General features: G+C 35.1%; 2 protein-coding genes across 5 annotated transcripts in view; one reads left to right on the top strand and one right to left on the bottom strand.

Moving 5' to 3' along the window:
- The window catches only part of LOC136041926 (utrophin-like), a 427,919-nt gene that overhangs the window by 289,345 nt on the left and 119,630 nt on the right, over positions 1-18,944 (bottom strand). For all 4 annotated transcript variants that reach the window (XM_065726724.1, XM_065726734.1, XM_065726743.1 and 1 more), the window contains one exon: positions 1,461-1,643. In XM_065726724.1, coding sequence (XP_065582796.1) covers positions 1,461-1,643 — 183 coding nt within the window. The remainder of the gene's footprint in view (positions 1-1,460; positions 1,644-18,944) is intronic.
- The window catches only part of LOC136041946 (uncharacterized), a 30,330-nt gene continuing 14,197 nt past the window's right edge, over positions 2,812-18,944 (top strand). Inside the window, exons 1-2 of the mRNA XM_065726762.1 lie at positions 2,812-2,974; positions 14,229-14,371. Of these exons, the coding sequence (XP_065582834.1) occupies positions 2,864-2,974; positions 14,229-14,371 (254 nt within the window). The 5' untranslated portion in view covers positions 2,812-2,863. The remainder of the gene's footprint in view (positions 2,975-14,228; positions 14,372-18,944) is intronic.

Below are 18,944 nucleotides of genomic sequence, written 5' to 3'. Positions count from 1 at the left end.
AATCAGGCAAGCATTTATAATAAGTATGGTCGCTACAAGCAACCAGCTTTTTATCAGAAAGGCTGGCACAGTACATCCTGTTTTAACCAGAATAAACAAGGATTCTCAATTTAAATGACTTGAGGACCAAAGGAGATCTGCGGCCACTCTACCCCCCCCCCCCTCCACCACCAAAATAACCAAGTCTTGATGTAGTAAGAAAAAACCTTGGCTGCTGAGTTTCAAAGACGTTTAAAAAAAAAAAAAAAAACAGTTTACTCTCGACTTAGTGCAGAAACTATTCAACACATGATTATATATAAAATGAACTAAGCCCCGGCCAAAATATATAAGTCCAAAATATACTAAATACACTTTTTCAAAGTTTTTCTCACTGCCAATTTTTTTAGAAGAAAGGTAGAGATGTGGTACCTTATTATAACCCAAATCCTAAAATGATTGTCAATCTGCATAAATAAAGGAATAAAGTAGACTTGCGGCCCCTCAAACACCACCATCCCTCGCAAATTTTTCACAGCGCGAACTGCAATTGCTTAAACTTATAAACAGTTACATCAATATCGGTTGTGAAAGAACTTCTGCAGACCCACGCCCACGCCAAACCCTTAACCACTACCAACTTTGTAAATATAGACACAAGGGCAATGAAATTCTAATGCTAGCCTAGTCCAAACATATTCTTTCAAATAATGGAAGGCATTCTCCCGAATGATGGAAGGCATCTCACTTTTATTTATATTACATATTATAGTAAAAAGTTTTTCGTGAGAATGAAGAACTATTTGTGAAAGTGTCACGAAAAACAGTTTTCATAAGAACGAAAAACATGAGTGCGAATATAAAAAAAAGTGTACTAAGTACTGTTACAACTTAGCTGAACAACATGAACAATATGGTATATAAGCTCAGTCCAAGTAGATAAAAGAAGCAGTGTGGAACCCCGAGGTACTCCAAATTGTTCTGTTCTAGTCATTTTCGGTCTCCTCTACCTGCTATGATGCGATCTTTTCCAAGAATACGATTTTGTATTAGGAGCACAAAAACTCACTCTCAGAAAAAGTGCAAAATTTACCCCTTGGTTTTGGGTACGACCATATACAATGGGGCCCTGATATTTTAAAAATTCAATTCCCGCTACTTGCAGATTCTCAAAAACAGACTTCATTTATTGTCATACACATTTCCTATATGAAGCCTAATTCTGTCAAATATATGGGATATTTTTCATTATATTATGTGGCCCTGTTTTGTATTTTATAATTCAACAGAGGATCAAGGTATAAAACCTACATGGTTGCAAAAAATCTTGTTCAGTTCTATTAGGTTATTATATACATTATTCAACCGGATTTATGTCAGGGCAGAGTGATTTTCAAGGTATTCACTTACTAATACATATTTCTGGACCAAGGGAAACGATTCGAGGATTGAAAATCATCATTTCATAAGTATAATTTTACCTGAATCATGCCAAGTCTTGAATTAAGCCTCACTTGTAACCTTTGAACTCTTTCAGCTGTTTCAACAGTTTTGGTTCCGGTCCCTTCCAAAAAAGCTGGATCACACAGGCCACAAAAAGTCTGAAAATCTTCAGAAATTCTCGTCATGACATTCTCGTGAGTAACAAGCTTTTCTGCAGACTCCTGAAAAAAAAAATTACTCAAAATAAGGGTTGGTCAAGCCAGTTATCAGATGACTTGATTAAATAGAATGGTTTTATATAACTGGTTAAAGTGTGATTGGTATTACGAAGGAAAGAAGTAAAAGAAGAAAACGAGGTAAATTGTTTTCTTTAGTATTGTAAAACTTTATTTTTTTGCTTTTATTTTTGTTAATCGCAAAATTTGAGTATTTAAACTCTCTCTCTCTCTCTCTCTCTCTCTCTCTCTCTCTCTCTCTCTCTCTCTCTCTCTCTCTCTCTCTCTCTCTCTCTCTCTCTCTCTCTCTCTCTCACTCTCTCTCTCACTCTCACTCTCTGTCTTTATGTATGTCTCTCTCTGGCTATATTTTTATAGCTATATATTTATGTCTCTCTCTGGCTATATTTGTGAGGGCCAAAGACCCAAGCGAACGATGGAAGGCCGTAAAAAGCTAACGAAGCCGGCACAGCTAAAGATCCCGCAGATATATATAGAATCAACGAGTGTATGAATGGGCAAGTCATATTGGATTTGCGAGGAGCGAATGCCCAGGACAACGGAGGGAGGTTACGATCCGTGGGCAATTTCTATGGTAAACATCTAACAAATCTTCATACACTTTTTGGAGCACCCATGCTTCAGAGCCATAATCTTGGTTTGCAGACTTATTTTCCTATTCTCCCAAACTTTTTTTAACTGTGAAAAAAAAAACACCCAGAGCTTTGGCTATTCTAGTTTTAACATCTTACACCTAAATATATAATTTTTAACCGTTTATACGTTTAACAACAACTACCTTACTTTTTGAAAAAGAATAAGATAAACACATTTTGAAAGAAAAAAAAAACGAAGAATTATTTTTCCACCAAGAATAAACGGTATTCAATGCTGTATATGCCAAAAAAGAGGAACTTAAAAGTACTATATCAAACATTCTGAAAAGGTGCCTTAACTTTTGATAATACCAGAGAAAGTTTTATGCGACAAAGACTAGACCGTCTGATGTCAATTTGCTGACATATGTATTAATCTAAATACTCTGCGCTCTTAATAAACAAAATACGATTGAAGTTTTAGAGTGAGAACAGGGGCAATAGGAATAGAACAACATGGCAACAGATATGCTCTATATTTATGCTTTTTATTGTAGGCTCTCCAAGGGACCTGCCACGTCTGAAAGACGCTCGTAACGAAAATTCCAGTTTGCTCACAAATTCTGGAGCATGAACAAGACGATATTTTTATTTCTCCTTACTGTTTTCACAGCATGTCTAACAAACGCCTTTGGGGAGGAGAGCTATGAGGATTATGAGGATGAGGATTATTACTCTGAGGTAATGGCAATACCTTATGTAAGAGTCAAGGATTAACATAGAAATTGGGAATTGTTATCCAACTTTAAAAGCATCATTTTTGTTTTGGACATTACAAACAGTTGTTTTGTGTTGCTTTACTTATCATGGGGAAGATAGGACAAACATCCACCTATCCCATAGCCATGGGCATTCATGATTATATTGGAAAATAAACAGTTTGATCACTGACTGTCTAGCTATTTATTGCACCTCTAATTGTTTTGGTGTTTTTTTTTATTTACATTGGTGTTGCTAAAATCCTATTTTGTTACCTTCTAATTCATTTTAGAGCTATCTCTTTATATGTACTACCTGTTTATACATTATGCATAAACAGTGAAAGCAGGGGGTTGGTTTTGACTTGCAAGTTTTACGACATCGCATTTTACAATTTGTCTAAATTTATCAAAAAGCCAATCCACAATAAAACTTTTACTTATACTGACATTGAGCCCAGTCCAAAAACCAGCATCATAAGAGTCGAAAGTGATTGGGGACAACATCCCCTTCCCAATCCTTTTTTGCCATCCCACCCCTCTCCTCTGTACATTTTTGCCATCTGATCTGAGCTAGGGTCACATGTAATGGCTAGGCGCCGTAAATAATAGAAATGATCAATTGTTTACAAATAGTTTTTACAGGGAAAAATAATGGGATTGACTTCATATTTGATCTGGGGTCTGCGATTGCCTCAAAACTTTGAGATATGGGCCTAGAGGGCCATGTATTTTGTTGGAGCGGGAGAACGGTTTCAGAGGACCCAAAAATTGTGTGTCCCTAACCAGTTTGAAACTTAACAGTTGTGAGTCCTAGCGCTAAGAGGAACCTAACGTACAAAAAAAATTGCTTAACAGCATCGGCCAGCCAAAAATGAGGCCCAAAAACAATTTCCCGAACAACTCGAAAGTTATATCCTTAAGTCCTTAAGGCTAAGGCGACCCAGATGCTGTACTATTCCTTCCAAACATGGGAGCCAAAATAGAGCCAATTTTGTTATTCCTATCAGGTTGAACCTTAAAACCGTAAGTCCCTGCGCCAACGGACCCTCATGTACAATAGGCAATTTTAATTTGGAGCCATGAACCTAAAAATGGGAAATTTTTTAGATTGGCTTGAAAATACTATCTTAAAGCCATTTGGCCATGGGAGCCCCAATGATAAAAAACAACAACTGCATTTTAAGAATTTGTTTGCCTGAAAATTTAGTAGAAATCTCCAGAGATATTCTTTGTACTATTGGCTTGAAACTTTTGAGAGTTTCAAGCCAAAGAATGGTATTAGGCAGCCCTGAAATAGGCCAAAAAACTTGTTGTCCCTGACCAGTTTGGAACTTAGAGCCGTAAGTTCTTGGGTCTAGAGGAATCTAACGTAGAAAAGAAACTGTCACAATTTTAGAAAATTTAGAGTTAGAAAATTTAAATAAAGAAGAGAAGAATAATAGACTACGTAAACAGGAGGATTTCTGGATCCATACTCTTGGTACAGCTTATCCTTTTGGGCTAAATGATCGTGTAGCAAAATATGGTGACATGTCTCAGGTTGTTGTTAAATGTATTGATGGTTTTATGGACCATCCTTCTTTTACTTGTCCTACTAAACGTAAAAAACGATCGAGAGGACATAGGAAAAATAATAGAAAAAATGAATTAGATTTACATATGCTTTCTATAGATCTACGCCAGCTACTTGAATCTAGGGGTATGATTTCTGTAATAAAATGTCTAAATAATTTATCCAAGAGGAATTTAATCAAACTTTTCTGGATTGTTAAGAATAATACAGCTCTTGAATATAATTTTAAAGTAATATGTGATACAATTTGCATTCTAACTAAAACGAAATTTATTTCAAAAAAGAAAAAGTTTGATAAGATTGGTAATAAGGATAACAGATTATATTTACCTATTAATTTTACTTGTAAGCAGATTGAAGATATTAATTTACCAGAAATTTTAAATCAGCGGCATGTGAAACAGGCCCTTCCTAGTAATTTGAATTATAATGATAGTCCAGTTTTAACTTATAAATTTTCAAAAACTATTGGGCAAATTATTTTTAATTATAATTTAATACTTAAAAGATTAGATAGTGATATAAATTGGAAACCGGTTTGTAATTGTAAGCAATTTTCCCCATTTGTAAATCCTACTTACAAACATGCTATAACAGGGGACTTGTCAATAATAAAGCAAGATGATCTTCAAATTATAATGAATAAAGGGGCTAATTTCCGTCTTTCTCATCATCTGAAACCATCGAGTGTTCTTGACGGCTTGAAAAATGATTTTGATTTATTTATTGATAAGTGGTGTAAGAAAGAGAATAAAAGTAAAGAGAGTTTTCAAAGTTGGAAGAATTTAATTACTAGTAAAATAAGAAATAAAATATATTCTAATTTAAAAAATAGTAACACTAAATCATTATTTTATAATGCGAAGATTAAACAAGCAATTGCTAATCTACAGAATGAATTTGTAATTGTGCCAGTGGATAAAGCTAATAATAATTTTGCCATAATTTGTCAGAAGCTGTATTGTGATATCTTAAAAAGGGAGTTATGCACAACTAATGTTTACGAAAAGGTAAATTTAGAGGATGAGAATTTAATTGAAAAGACTGAAGAAATACTTTAAAAAAATTTTAATATTAAAATAAATGACAATGATAAAAAGTTCCCTTTCCTATATTGGACTGTAAAATTTCATAAGAATCCCCCTAAACCATGGTTTATTGCTGGAGCAGCTAAATGTCCAACCCGCATTGCTGCTACTGACCTCTCTTTAATTTTAAAGGAAATTGTAAATAAACTTAAAACCTATTGTTCTGGTATTAAAAAGTTTTCGAATTTTAATCCATATTGGAGTGTTAATAATTCACTGCAGGTGATATAGTCTTTAACAATGGTTTCAGCTAAAAGAATTGAGTCTTTCGATTTTGCGACAGTGTATACTAATTTATCACTTAATGTAGTAATAGATAATTTAAAAACTGTTATCAAGAAATCTTTCCTCTTATCTAGTTAAAGGTTCTTAAAAATAGACACTTATAATAAAAAAGCTATATGGACAAATTGCTTTAATACCACAGTTAACTTGAGATGTTACAGCTTGGATATGATTTTTGAGTTATTAGAATTTGTTTTATACAATACTTATAAAAGATTTGGTGGTGATTTGTACAAGCAAATCGTGGGAATTCCCATGGGGGGGGGGGGGGAATGCCAGCCCATTTATAGCTGACTTGTTTTCAAGTCAACTAGAATATAAATATATGAGGGATAAGAATAATCCAAATAATTTAAAACATGTTTTGTCAAATAATAAAAGATATTTACATGATATTTTGGTCTTAAATTGTAAGGATTTCATTGATATTTCTAAAAATATATATCCATCAGAGCTTACTCTTGAACCTAGTCATGGCGCTGGTCATGAAGATCATTTCTTAGATTTAAATGTTAATATTTGTGATAATAATAAATTAAGTTTTAAAATGTATAATAAAACGGATGATTTTGATTTTGAAGTGATTAGTTTCCCATTCCCTGAAAGTAATATACACTCAAATATCACATATTCTGCGTTTTTTCTCACAGTTACTTCGTTATGCAAGGATTTGTAGTAATTATATTGATTTTAAAAATAGATGTAAAATCTTAAGCCAAAAATTGATATCAAGAGGTTTTTCCGCAAATAAATTAACTTGGCAATTTAAAAAATTTAGTTTTCATTATAACGAACTTTTAAATAAATATCAAAAGAATTATCTGGAAACACTTAAAGAAATTTTCAACTAATTTCGGAGGTTCGACAAATGATGATGTAGCGCCATTTATTTTGAATTGTGTTTCTAATAGAGCGGATTTTTTTAAAAAAAAGCCACATGGTAAAGATCAATTCTATAATTGTTTAGTTCATTTTTTTTTTTTTTTTTTTTTTTTTGCAATGTGTTATTACTTGTGATTTGGTAAATTTTATCATATTTAGTTTACCTAATGTTGCTAAAAAGAGGGATAAATTAACAAGATAAGCTTGTTTTGGTCTTACTTGGTTGTTTTACATTTGCTGTTTTTTTTTTCATAGGCATGTATTTTGGGGGTGATACCTGACACGGGGATGCCATGGATATTCTGTGGTAGCCACAACACTTGGCTGGGTAGAGAATTTAAAGTGGCGAAACCCTATAGGCCAGTGTATTCTCCTGATGAGCCCTTGTGTTGGGTTGTTGCCTCCTAATTATTTGTCTTTATTATTTTTTCTATTGTTTGGTAAATGACGACTTATACTTATTGACGACATGACTGCCTGTCCATGGATTATTCTTTATGGTTGATTGTGTTTGGCTATGCTGTTTGACCTATGTGATTGTATGGATGAGTAGGGTTAAGGCCTCATTCAAGTGCTGGTCTATATTAATCACTAATTTAGGAAAACAGTCTTCCTTTTCTCCTTCTGTCTTTTCTTTTCTTTTCTTTTTTTTTTTTTTTTTTTTTTTCTTTTTTTTTTTAATGTGTGTTTGTGCTGTTGCATTGGTGATTTCTCTTTTCATGATATATATATATATATTTATATATATATATATATGTATATATATATATATGTATATATATATATATATATATATATATATATATATATATATATATTTAACTGGTAAGTCCTGGCATTTCTGAAATCATCTCATTGTCCCTTGTCTTATAACCACAGACAGTGTGAGCTTTTGTTGATGTCATGGCGTCACCATAGGTTCGATACAACCACCCTGGGAAAAATACGAGTTATTCCTTAAAGTTGTGACCTAATTAGATCGTTTTTGTGGCAAGAAATGTCAATTTGCCGGCTTTAAGAAGAAGAAAAGACTATGTAGCCGATTTCAAGGCCGGGCCCTGGCACTCGGTAGGCTTGTATATATTGATTCTCTTTGTCACTTCTCTTCTAACTGCAGATAATGTGAACTTTTTTTTTGACGTCATGGCATCAGGTTAGGATTGATGCAACCACCCTGGGAAAAATACTAACAAGGCATACAATTCTAACAAAAAGATTTTTTTAAATAAATACACGATTATGCATTTAAAGGGAGTATATACATTCGTTATTCGTTTGTCTTAAGTAATGAGGTGTCAAATAAGCATTAACAATTGAGTTAAGAAGGTATGGCGTGAATTTAATTCCTCCTTCCTGTTTAATGCATGAAAAAATCATTCACTTTATAGGATTATTTTCTTCTGGAACTCGTATATATAACGGAACTCATGTGATTTTTTCTCTCTAAAATTAAGGGTCTAAACGAATTTGGCATAATCATCACGTTATTGTTTAGTTTTAAGTCATGAGGGATCAAATCAGCAATTACAACTGAATTAAGATATTTAGGCGTGATTTCAATTCCTTCTCCCTCTTAATCCTTCACAGTAATACATTTTATATGATTTGTACTCTTCTGGGATTCCTAGTGATTTTCACTGTTGCTTCTCTTCTAAGCAGAGACTTCGTCTACAATTCGATCTGATCACCTCTGTCACAGCCTTTCAGCCGTAAATTATGCTATTCATTTTTATTCATCATTACCTCAGATATTTTTCCACGCCTTTGCTTTAGCTGCTTATATTTATTGATCGTCTTATATAATTTCTTAAGACGTCATTGATACCAAAAGAGGTCTTTTCGGGTTTCTAACCACAGATGGCGGTACAAGATCTTCGTTTACAATTCGATGTGATTTTCCCTGTCATTTGTTCCATGCCTTTTACTTTAGCTGTTGCGATTCTCACTTTCACTTGTTTTCTAATCAAATTTATTTATGCTTCATTTTCATCAAGCAATCCCTTAAAACATTTTTTTCATGCCCTTTGCTTTAGATTTTTGGATAGGTCTTGTCGCGTTTGATTGTCCGGGATGTTGGACAAAAATTTATTCTTGTTGTTCAAATGACGTATCTTTTAATTAGTTTATGCCATCTTTGTAGGTTTGTGCTGGGCTTTGCATCACATTTTATTGGCCTTGAAGATTATGATGGTTTTGTTCTTCTAACATAATATTTCTTTCTTCTTCACTTTCATTTTTGACTTTTGTTTTTGACTCACTATAATTGTCACTGACACAAGTATTCTAAGTGTATCTAGCTGCCGCTTATATTCTGACCGCATATTTCTTCTAACCCGATATTTCTCTGTTCTTCACTTTCAAATTTTACACGTTGTAATTGTCGTTGTCACAAGTAATCGACACGTATAGTTCTTTGTTCTTTATTCTTCACACGCATATTTCTTTGTTTCTTTGTTTCTTTGTTCTTTCTTTGGTCTAAGTTATTAATTTGTCCACTAGGTATCATGAAACTGCTGAAAACGTGTTTAACAAAAAGACTCAATACACTTGATGTTTCTTGTGAAATTTCGCCTGCATCCTAGACACTAAAAAAGACACAACAAAAACTAATGCAAATATGACATATGTATGCTCTTGAAATGCATTCATAAATATGACGTCACTCATGGTTTTTTTTTTCAAAACTAAGGCTCTTAACGAATTTCCTGACATTCATGACCTATATAGATAGTCTTTTAGGACAAAATCCCAGACAACCAATTTTCCAAACAAAATATGGAGCTGTTTTCGAGAAAAAAAATACAATTATTACTCGTTTAAAGAGACTATATATATATTTCACTGTATTAAATAAAACTTACATTCGTTATTACGTTTTCATTTCCTCTTAGTTACTTTTGAAACATCATTTATATTTGATATATTTTACTTATATGGTCGATATAGTGTAAGCAATTAGAAACACTGAAATACAAGTTTTTACTCGTTATTAAATAATTAAAAAATAAGTTTTTTCAATTCAAAGTAAGGAGCGACATTAAAACTTAAAACGAACAGAAATTATTCCGAATATGAAAGGGGCTTTTTCTTCTCAACGCCCCGCTCTTTATGCTAAAGTTTGACTCTTTCTCTTAACTCTACTTTTTAAAACAGTAAAAAAACTTTAGCGTAATGAGCGGAGCGTTGAGGAGAAAAAGTCCCTTTCATATTCGGAGTAGTTTCTGTTCGTTTTAAGTTTTAATGTCGCTCCTTACTTTCAGTTAAAAACAAAAACTTGTTTTTCTTATTTAATTTCTGAACATTTTTGAATTAATGCATGTTTTGATTTTGGCTCTCCGCACATAAATAATTAAAACGAAATTTGCATATTATTATTATTATTATTTTTTGGCTAAATGGCTTTCTCATAGTTCTAATCAGGAGATTTTGAGAAAAAAAGGAGCGCGGGAAGAGGCCTAGTTGCCCTCCAATTTTTTGGTTACTTAAAAAGGCAACTAGAACTTTTAATTTTTTACGAACGTTTTCATTAGTAAAAAATATACGTTCCTTGCGAATTAACTTACGTAACAAACTTCTATATTCGTATGTTTTTGTTACGTATATGAGGGGGTTCACCCCCTCATCAATACCTCGTCAATATGTCTGTACACTTCCCAATAACCGTTACTATATGTAAACACTGGTCAAAGTTTATAACTTGCAGCCCCTCCCATGGGGACTGTGGGGGAGTAAGTCGTCCCCAAGGACACAGTTATTAGGTTTTTTCGACTATGGTGAATAAAATATCTATCTCAGAATTTTGATCCGGTGACTTTGGGAAAAATGAGTGTGGGAGGGGGCCTAGGTGCCCTCCAATTTTTTTGGTCCTTTAAAAAGGGGACTAGAACTTTTAATTTCCATTAGAATGAGCCCTCTTGCGACATTCTGGGACCACTGAATCGATATGACCACCCCTGAAAAAAAAACAATAAACACGCATTCGTGATCTGTCTTCTGGCAAAACATGCGAAATTCCACATTTTTGTAGATAGGAGCTTGAAACTTCAACATTAGGGTTCTCTGATACGCTGAATCTGATGGTGTGATTTTCGTTAAGTATGACTTTTAGGGGGTATTTCCCCCTATTTTCTAAAATAAGGCAAATTTTCTCAGGCTTGTAAGTTTTGATGGGTAAGACTAAACTTGATGTCATTTATATATTTAAAATCAGCATTAAAATGCGATCCTTTTGATGTAACTACTGGTATCAAAATTCCATTTTTAGAGTTTCGGTTACTAGTCAGCCAGGTCGCTCCTTTCTTGAGTTCGTTACCACGAACTGTTTGACTAATACTATCCTGGTGTTCATTAATTGACGCACCATAAAACCGTTTTTTTTCGTTAGTTTCTTTAAGCTTACCGTGAGACAAGACAAAGAGAAGTGACAAAATGGATAGAAAATATATAATTTGGGCTATATATTTTTACAGTATAGAGGGTGTGTGTTGGTGAAGGATTTGGACAGTGAGAGGTTAGAAAACAATTCTTACTACATAAAATGCAGAATAATTGTACCTAGCACATTATGCATGTAGACCCGCCATACTTTACCCCCATCCCCACGCCCTAATGTGCAAATATATAGCCCAAATTTGTTTCCAAAGTATTATATTTTTATCTTACTTTGGTAAATTTCATTAGTAAATTTCTTTGGTAAATTTTATTTCATTGAGCGTTGGAGAAACATATTAGAAGAACATTAGGTAGGGTGTTTATCATACAAGTACGACTATTCTTAATACGGAAAGGCAAAGAATGCTCTTTATTGACGCTGTTGCTTATATTCTCTTTCCGACAAAGAAAAGGCAAGATAAATGAAAATATTATCTTTTTCAAGGTAATGCAGCGTGCCAAGACATTTTCCTCGCTTTCATTCATTTTCCATGCTCGTCGATATACGAAAAAACACCAATCATTTTGCAGCACCATCATATTTGTTTAGGACAATTTAAACGATTGTATTTAAACGTCTCAATGAAAAATAGATGTTATGCACATTAAGGGAATGTAGTACCTTTTGGAAGTTACTATATTGTCTAATATATGCTGAAAATCAGGGAGGGGGGGAATTAAATACCAATAGATTTTTGTTTTCCCAGCCTGTTCTTACGCTCGGGCCTTGCGAATTTTAATTTTTTGTTTTTTCACAAGTCAAGCTTTTTCCATGGAAACTCCAACACGGGATTTTTTTTTGTCTTACTGTTAATCATTGTTTTACTATTACCTGGATACTCCGAGCTAAAAAGAATTCTCAGTTTTGGCTTTTAGGTATTATTATACTTTTGTGAGGGATTATTAATTTGGAGCTCCAGGTCAACACTTTAAGCACTACGAGTTGAACCTTCAGAATTCCAGCACTAAAAAGCAAAGTTCCTGGAGTCGAATCCTTGGCCCTGAAAGGCAGCCCAAGTATTCCGACAGTATATATCTGAAGTCTTGAAGTCAATAGCCCCCCTCATCAGAATTTGGTCCAAACTCGAAGCTCGAAAGCGGTGGTTAAATTCTTATGATGCGTATTAGTCAAAATAACGCACTAAAATCGTTGGAATCGGTAATTTGAATAAATACAAAGAAAATGAACTTTAAAGATGAACAATATCAAATATCAGTCTACACGCCAAGAAATCAAAGAAAATAATTCTGAATAAACGAAATCGCGGTATTCAACAATTAATGTTGGTTAAAACCAGTCTTGAACGGTTAAGGAGACAGAACAATTCTTTTCACAAAAAGTAAATAATTCCAGAATTTGGGAAACGTTGCAAAAATTGACAATTGGAGGTTAAAAATATAGAAATGCTTAGTGAAAGTCCTCTTGTTTCTTAAATATTAGAGGATATTGACGAATAGCAAAAGTAACGAAGAAAAAAAACGGATTTTTGTGATTAACGTTTTTGAAAATTGGAAATTCTGAAAACAAAATTCAAAGACCCGCAGCACAATAACTTGGGAAAGCATTTCTAAAATAAGACACAAGCTGAATGAGCTAATTCTTATTACCAAATAAGAAAGGTTCAAATTATTTAAGAGCATTCCAGAGACAGAGCAATTCCAATGTTTCGCAATAATCGTGCTTGAGAAAAGGGACCAAGGAGCCTTCTTTGCAGGTTCTCGTCTCGGTTCATAAGTTTTTGCCAAAATAATGTTGATCCCGACCATGTTCTAAGTTTCCGCACATGGGCAATTAAATAAAATATTACTATGATGCATAGATCTTTTTTTGTCTAAATGTATATAAAACTTCCAATGTGAACATTATTACTAAATATGTTGTAGCGTCCAGTCTATCTAACCACTCTAAGGACATCTAAATGTACATCAATTTACCAACTGCGCGGCACACATATATGCTTAGCGCAAGGTATTTGCCACTGTCTTCAGTTTTTACACATACCCAATTGTAATTAATCCACATATGTTATTGACGTAATTTTGTCCCCCAAAGCAATAACAACAACAAAAGTTCGATCTGCTGCTATTTTTGTTGCAGCTTGAATTCTGCTGGCAGTACTACTCCAAATGGATATTTTTGTATATTTTAAGACAGGTTTGGTGGATCAAATCACCCAAAGACTAATAAATCTTCACCATAGTCTGTTTTGATTACAGCCTAGCTTTGGAAAGTGTCAAGGAGCTTTGTTGTGGTCAAGTCACTGAGCTGAATGCCTTCGTCAATGTATTGGCAAAATCTTGCAGCGTAGTTTGCAATGCATTCAAGAAACAAATCGTTCCCACCACAGAAAAGAAGCTACATCACACTTAGACACGGTGCTTTTAAAAAGTCTTTGTTTAGTTCTTGCGGAGCCACTTGTCAAAAATTTTCAAATTCCGATTTGTTTCAAGCTCTAAATAACAGTTAAATCTAAAAACTTCACCTAAAGTTGACGTTTAGTTCTTTCACAAGCTCCAACGAAGCTATGAGCACGTCAGCTCCAGTTCCTGCCTTTCAGTTGGTCATTGGCAGTTACAGAAGCTCTCCGATACCCCCTCCCCCTTATTATAAATCCGGTTGTTGCCATTATATTAAGGTTAAACTATCTGTACATCTTATGTTCAGAAGTATTGTTTTCACCTTATATGCTTTGTTTATATTTTTAGTTTCCTCTGCAACATTACCGCCAAGTTTGATTCTACAAAGCGGAATTAAGCATATTTATGAGTTAAATAACACTACAATAGTCAGGCTAAAAAGAAAAGATGTAACACTAGTGTAATTTTTCCATGACATAAAATCAAGCAATGAGTGAAAAATAGGAGAAACAATAAGTTGGTTCAGCAAAGGTCTTTAAGTCTAGAAAAACGCATAAAACCCTTATTTTTACTTCAGCCTTATGTAACCCCCTCTAACACTATTCTTAAATTTTTAGCTAGATGACACACAGATTGGAATACCAGATTCGTACTATCCGGTCATAACCGAATTACCCGAGCTTCAACTAGAAGACCTAACACCCCCCAATGAGCTATATGACGATTACGATTACAGTGTGGAAATTGAACCGGATCCCAGGTGAGTTCCAAGTGACCGTTAATATGATCATTCAGTAAATGGTGATAGTCCGAATCGGTCTATTATCTTTAACAACCGAGAATAAGCATGTCTATATCCCAGTGTAGACGATTTTGGTCTTTCGCTGCGTTGACAGCCGAAATATATGCAAAGTTCTTTAGATCTCAGCTAAGCTTACGAATAATTCTATTTATAAGTTTTCTGTTAACGCTTAAATCCACGTAAATCCCAGCGTCGGATACAAAATCGTTGTTTGGAAAGAGGGGGACAACAAAACTTCGCATCCCTCATTGATATTTAACCCTTTATTAAATGTCCTTCAACTTTCTAAGGTGCAGGGCCCGGGCACGTAAAACTAACCTCTAAATCCGCCCCTGTTTAAGCCAAGCCCTCAGAAAACATTGATCAGAGACATCGACGTTCTTTTAGGCACTAGAGAAAAAAAACGGCATTAGACTTTACAGTCTCTACCGACGGTGCTTATCTCCATTTCTTGGCCCTTCAGCCAGGAAATGGAATGGGGGGTTGGGGGCCAACCATACCGTGCTTTTGCACACCCTTCCTGTTTACCTTATCCAGATTTCTCCAGGTACCCATTTAGAGCTGGGTCGACTCTGGCTGAGCTTACAGAGTCACGCCACTGCCCCGTCCCAAACTAAATAATTGAGTACACCAGGATTCAAACCCTCGCTGTCTCAGGCAAAGGATCCTGAATCCAGCACACCTATCCACTCGGCCAGGAGGGAAAAATCTGGTTTTTAAGTAATTTGTTTGTTATGCAATTTGTTATTCAGCTTAAAAGCTGTGTATCACAAACTATGTTTTGTATCAATCTAGAAATCATCTACTAAATCTTATGTTCGAAGGATCCAAAATTAGAGTAAACACTCCAAATTTGCATATAGTAAAAATACATTGAAGCCATAAGCCTTCAATGTATTCTTATTATTTATTTATTCGTTCTCAGAGTCACTTCATCGGAAGGGACAGTTGTATGAACTTCGAGGGAGGCTCATTCGATTGGAAATTGAAACTTCTAGTGCCCTTTTAAAGAGCCAAAAGTGATCGGAGGGCAACCAGACCCCTTTCCATCCTTTTTTCTTCAAAGACATCCCATCAAAATTCTAAAAGATCCATCTCGTTCAAAATATACTAAAGGTCAGATAACTATAGCTCTGAGGGAGCACAACTCTCACAGCCCAAGTGACAAGAACTTTAAGTACTGAAGATTATTCATTGTTTACATCTAAGGTTTTAATTTACCGGGAAAAGGTGGCATCTTTGATCCTGCGTCTCCAAAAAGGCTTAGGGTATTAAGATGAAGGTTTTAGAAGATGTTGAGAGGAGTTCCAAGCAAAATCTGCAAGGTAGTTTTCAAAAGTAAGCGTCAGTAATATTTAAGGAACGACTAAGGATGTTAAGTTGAAACTTTTAGGGTATGTAGATGGGGGTATTGAAGAGTGATCAGAGGGCAACCAACCCCCTTGTCTTTTTTAGATGCCGCTTCCCCTGAACACTGATTGAAATTTTTAAAAATATATTTTGTTCAAAATAGTAAAATGGTTTGATATCTATGTCTCTGGGGATACCATGGCCCTCACAGGCCCCGGGGCAAGGATTGTAAATTTTACAGTTCTCCCATTATCTGCATTAAAGGCTTATCATTGGAAAAAGGTGGAATGTTTGATTCTGGGTGTGTTCAAAGAAGCTAAGTGTATCATATTTTGACAAGCGATCAAAATTTTGAAATAGCCATCTCGTTCAAAAAAGCCAAAGGTAAAATAACATATGTCTCTGGGAATGATACGACCCCCTCGTGCCGTGGATGACTGTAGGTTATGCAAGCTGTCCATTGTTTATATATAAGGTTTGTAATTGGGAAAAGAGGGCATGTATGATCCTAGGTCTCCAAAAAGGCTTAGACTATTCAGATGGAACTTTCAGGAAATGTTGAAGCGGATGTCAAACAAAATAAAAGCACACTATATGCAGGATGGTTGTGAGAAGGGCGAGTCAGCAACATAAAAAAGACACTATGTGCATCCAGGTTATCAAAAAGACGTATCCACAATACCTTAGGAATGGGTTAGGGCATTAACTTGACAGTAAGTGCGACTACTTGCGACTACGACTACTTCCAACAGCGAATACTTGCAACTGCGAATACATGCGACTACAAGTATTTGCAACTGTGATTACTTTTACGTGCGACTACTTTCAGGAAACGCTGAGAGGTTTCCATGCTGGATGTCAAAAGGACGTATCGGTTATTTTTTAGGCATTAAGTCGAAACTTCATACCCTTAATACCTAAAAACCTAATACCTAAAAGTCAAACTTCTAACGAACAGAAATTAAAATGAATGGTCAAGTCGCTAGATATTTTTTACGAGCTCTTTCTTTAGAAAGATACAAAAGTTGCTCAAGCTTCTGGAATTTTTTTTTATAAAACCAACTGGCGAATCATTTATTCATTAATTGATATTGATTTTTTTATTTTTTAGTACCCCAATGCTGGCATGTTTTTAGTTGGCCATGCCAACGACCTTACAATGAATTCTTTTTGCTCCTCACTTAAAGTAAAGCAAATTGCTAAAATCCAAACGACTCGGAGAAATACCTCTCTTGATGTTATTTTAACTGATATGTATAATTGTTACAGTCCTCCCTCAGCTTTACCCCCATTCCGTGGGAATTATCATCTTTAAATTTTTTTATCCCCCTCCTCAAATTTTAACCATTCTTTCTCAATAACTTACAGCACTTAACGCCCTCTTCAAAATTCTGGTCTTCTTTCTTTTGGTATGTGGCTGAATATGTGACTGAAAATTGGTCTGATATTTATAGTTAAAAAAAATCTTGATGAGAAAATGGCTTCGTTCCACAAAAGCTAACTGATAAATATCACATTTGTTTCCCATAAAAAAGATTTATTAGGTGCCCCAGTGATAAATCCTTTATTAATCAAACTTTATTAATCAAACCAAATTGAAGCTTTTCAAAAATGGAAAACTGGATGAAGCCAATGAACTAAGAAAATCAATTAAAAGAGAAATTCGTAAATTGGCCGATCGTACTACAAAATATGGTCGAAGAATTGTTCACTAATAAACCAAACAAGAGCTAAAAGCTCATATGGCGCTTATGACGAGGCAAGAAGAGCTAAGAGCCAAGAGCTCATATGGTATGAGCTCTAACAAAATTCTAAGAATCGATAGATTGATTTAAAAGGAAAATCAGAGGCTTAATGCCGGTCAGGATTTAAAATAAGAGCTCTGAGTCATGATGTCCTAAATATCAAAATTCATTAAGATCCGATCACCCACTCGTAAGTTATAAATACCTCATTTTTTCTAATTTTTCCTCTCCCTTTAGCCTCCCAGATGGTCGAATCTGGGAAAACGACTTTATCAAGACAATTTGTGTAGCTCCCTGACATGCCTACCAATTTTCATCGTCCTAGCATGTCCAGAAGCACCGAACACGCCAAACCACTGAACCCCTCCCCCCCCCCCAACTCCCCCATAGAGAGCGAATCAAGTACGGTTACATCAATCACGCGTCAAGGACATTTTCTTATTCTATCCACCTAGCTTCATCCCGATTCCTCCACTCCAAGTTTATTCCAAGATTTCCCCCTCCAACTCCCCCCAATGTCAAACGATCTGGTCGTGATTTGAAATAAGAGCTCTGAGACATGGATTCCTTCTAAATATCAGATTTTATTAAGATCCGATCACCTATTCAGGTGATCGGATCCGTTTACCCAATTTTCACGTTTTTCAAGAATTCCGGTTTCCCCCTTCAACTCCCCCCAATGTCACAGGATCTGGTCAGAATTCAAAAATTAGAGCTTTAAAGCACAAGATCCTTCTAAATATCAAATTTCATTAAGATCTGGTCACTCTTTCGTAAGTTAAAAATACCTCATTTTTCAAAAGTACCCCCCCCCCCCAACTCCAAAGAGAGCAGATCCGGTCCGGTTATGTCAGTAACGTATCTTAGACAGGTTTTATCCTTCCCATCCAGTTTCATCCTGATCTCTCTGCTTTAAGAATTTTCAAAGATTTCCGGTCCCCCCCCAACTGCCCCCCAATGACGCTGGATCCGGTTGAAATTTAAAATGAGAGATCTTAGTTACGAGGTCCTTCTAAATATGAAGTTTCATGAAGATCAAATCACTCCTTCGTAAGTTAAAAATACGTCATTTTTTCTAATTTTTCAGAATTATCCCCCCCCCCAATAGAGCGGATCCGTTCCAATTATTTAAATCACGTATCTAAGATTTCTGCTTATTTTTCCCACCAAGTTTCATCCCGATCCCTCCAATTTAAGCGTTTTCCATGATTTTAAGTTCCCCCGCCCCAAACTCCCCCAATGTCACCAGAATCGGTCGGGATTTAAAATAAGAGCTTTGAGACACGATATCCTTCTAAATATCAAATTTCATTGAGATCCGATCACCCGTTCGTAAGTTAAAAATACCTCATTTTTTCTAATTTTTCAGAATTAACTCCCCCCCCTCCCAACCACCCAAAGAGAGCGGATCCGTTCCGGCTATGTCAATCATGCAT

Source organism: Artemia franciscana, chromosome 2 (genome assembly GCF_032884065.1).
Source record: "Artemia franciscana chromosome 2, ASM3288406v1, whole genome shotgun sequence".
In the NCBI taxonomy this organism is placed as follows: Eukaryota; Metazoa; Arthropoda; class Branchiopoda; order Anostraca; family Artemiidae; genus Artemia; species Artemia franciscana.
This window is presented reverse-complemented; position numbering and strand designations above follow the sequence as displayed.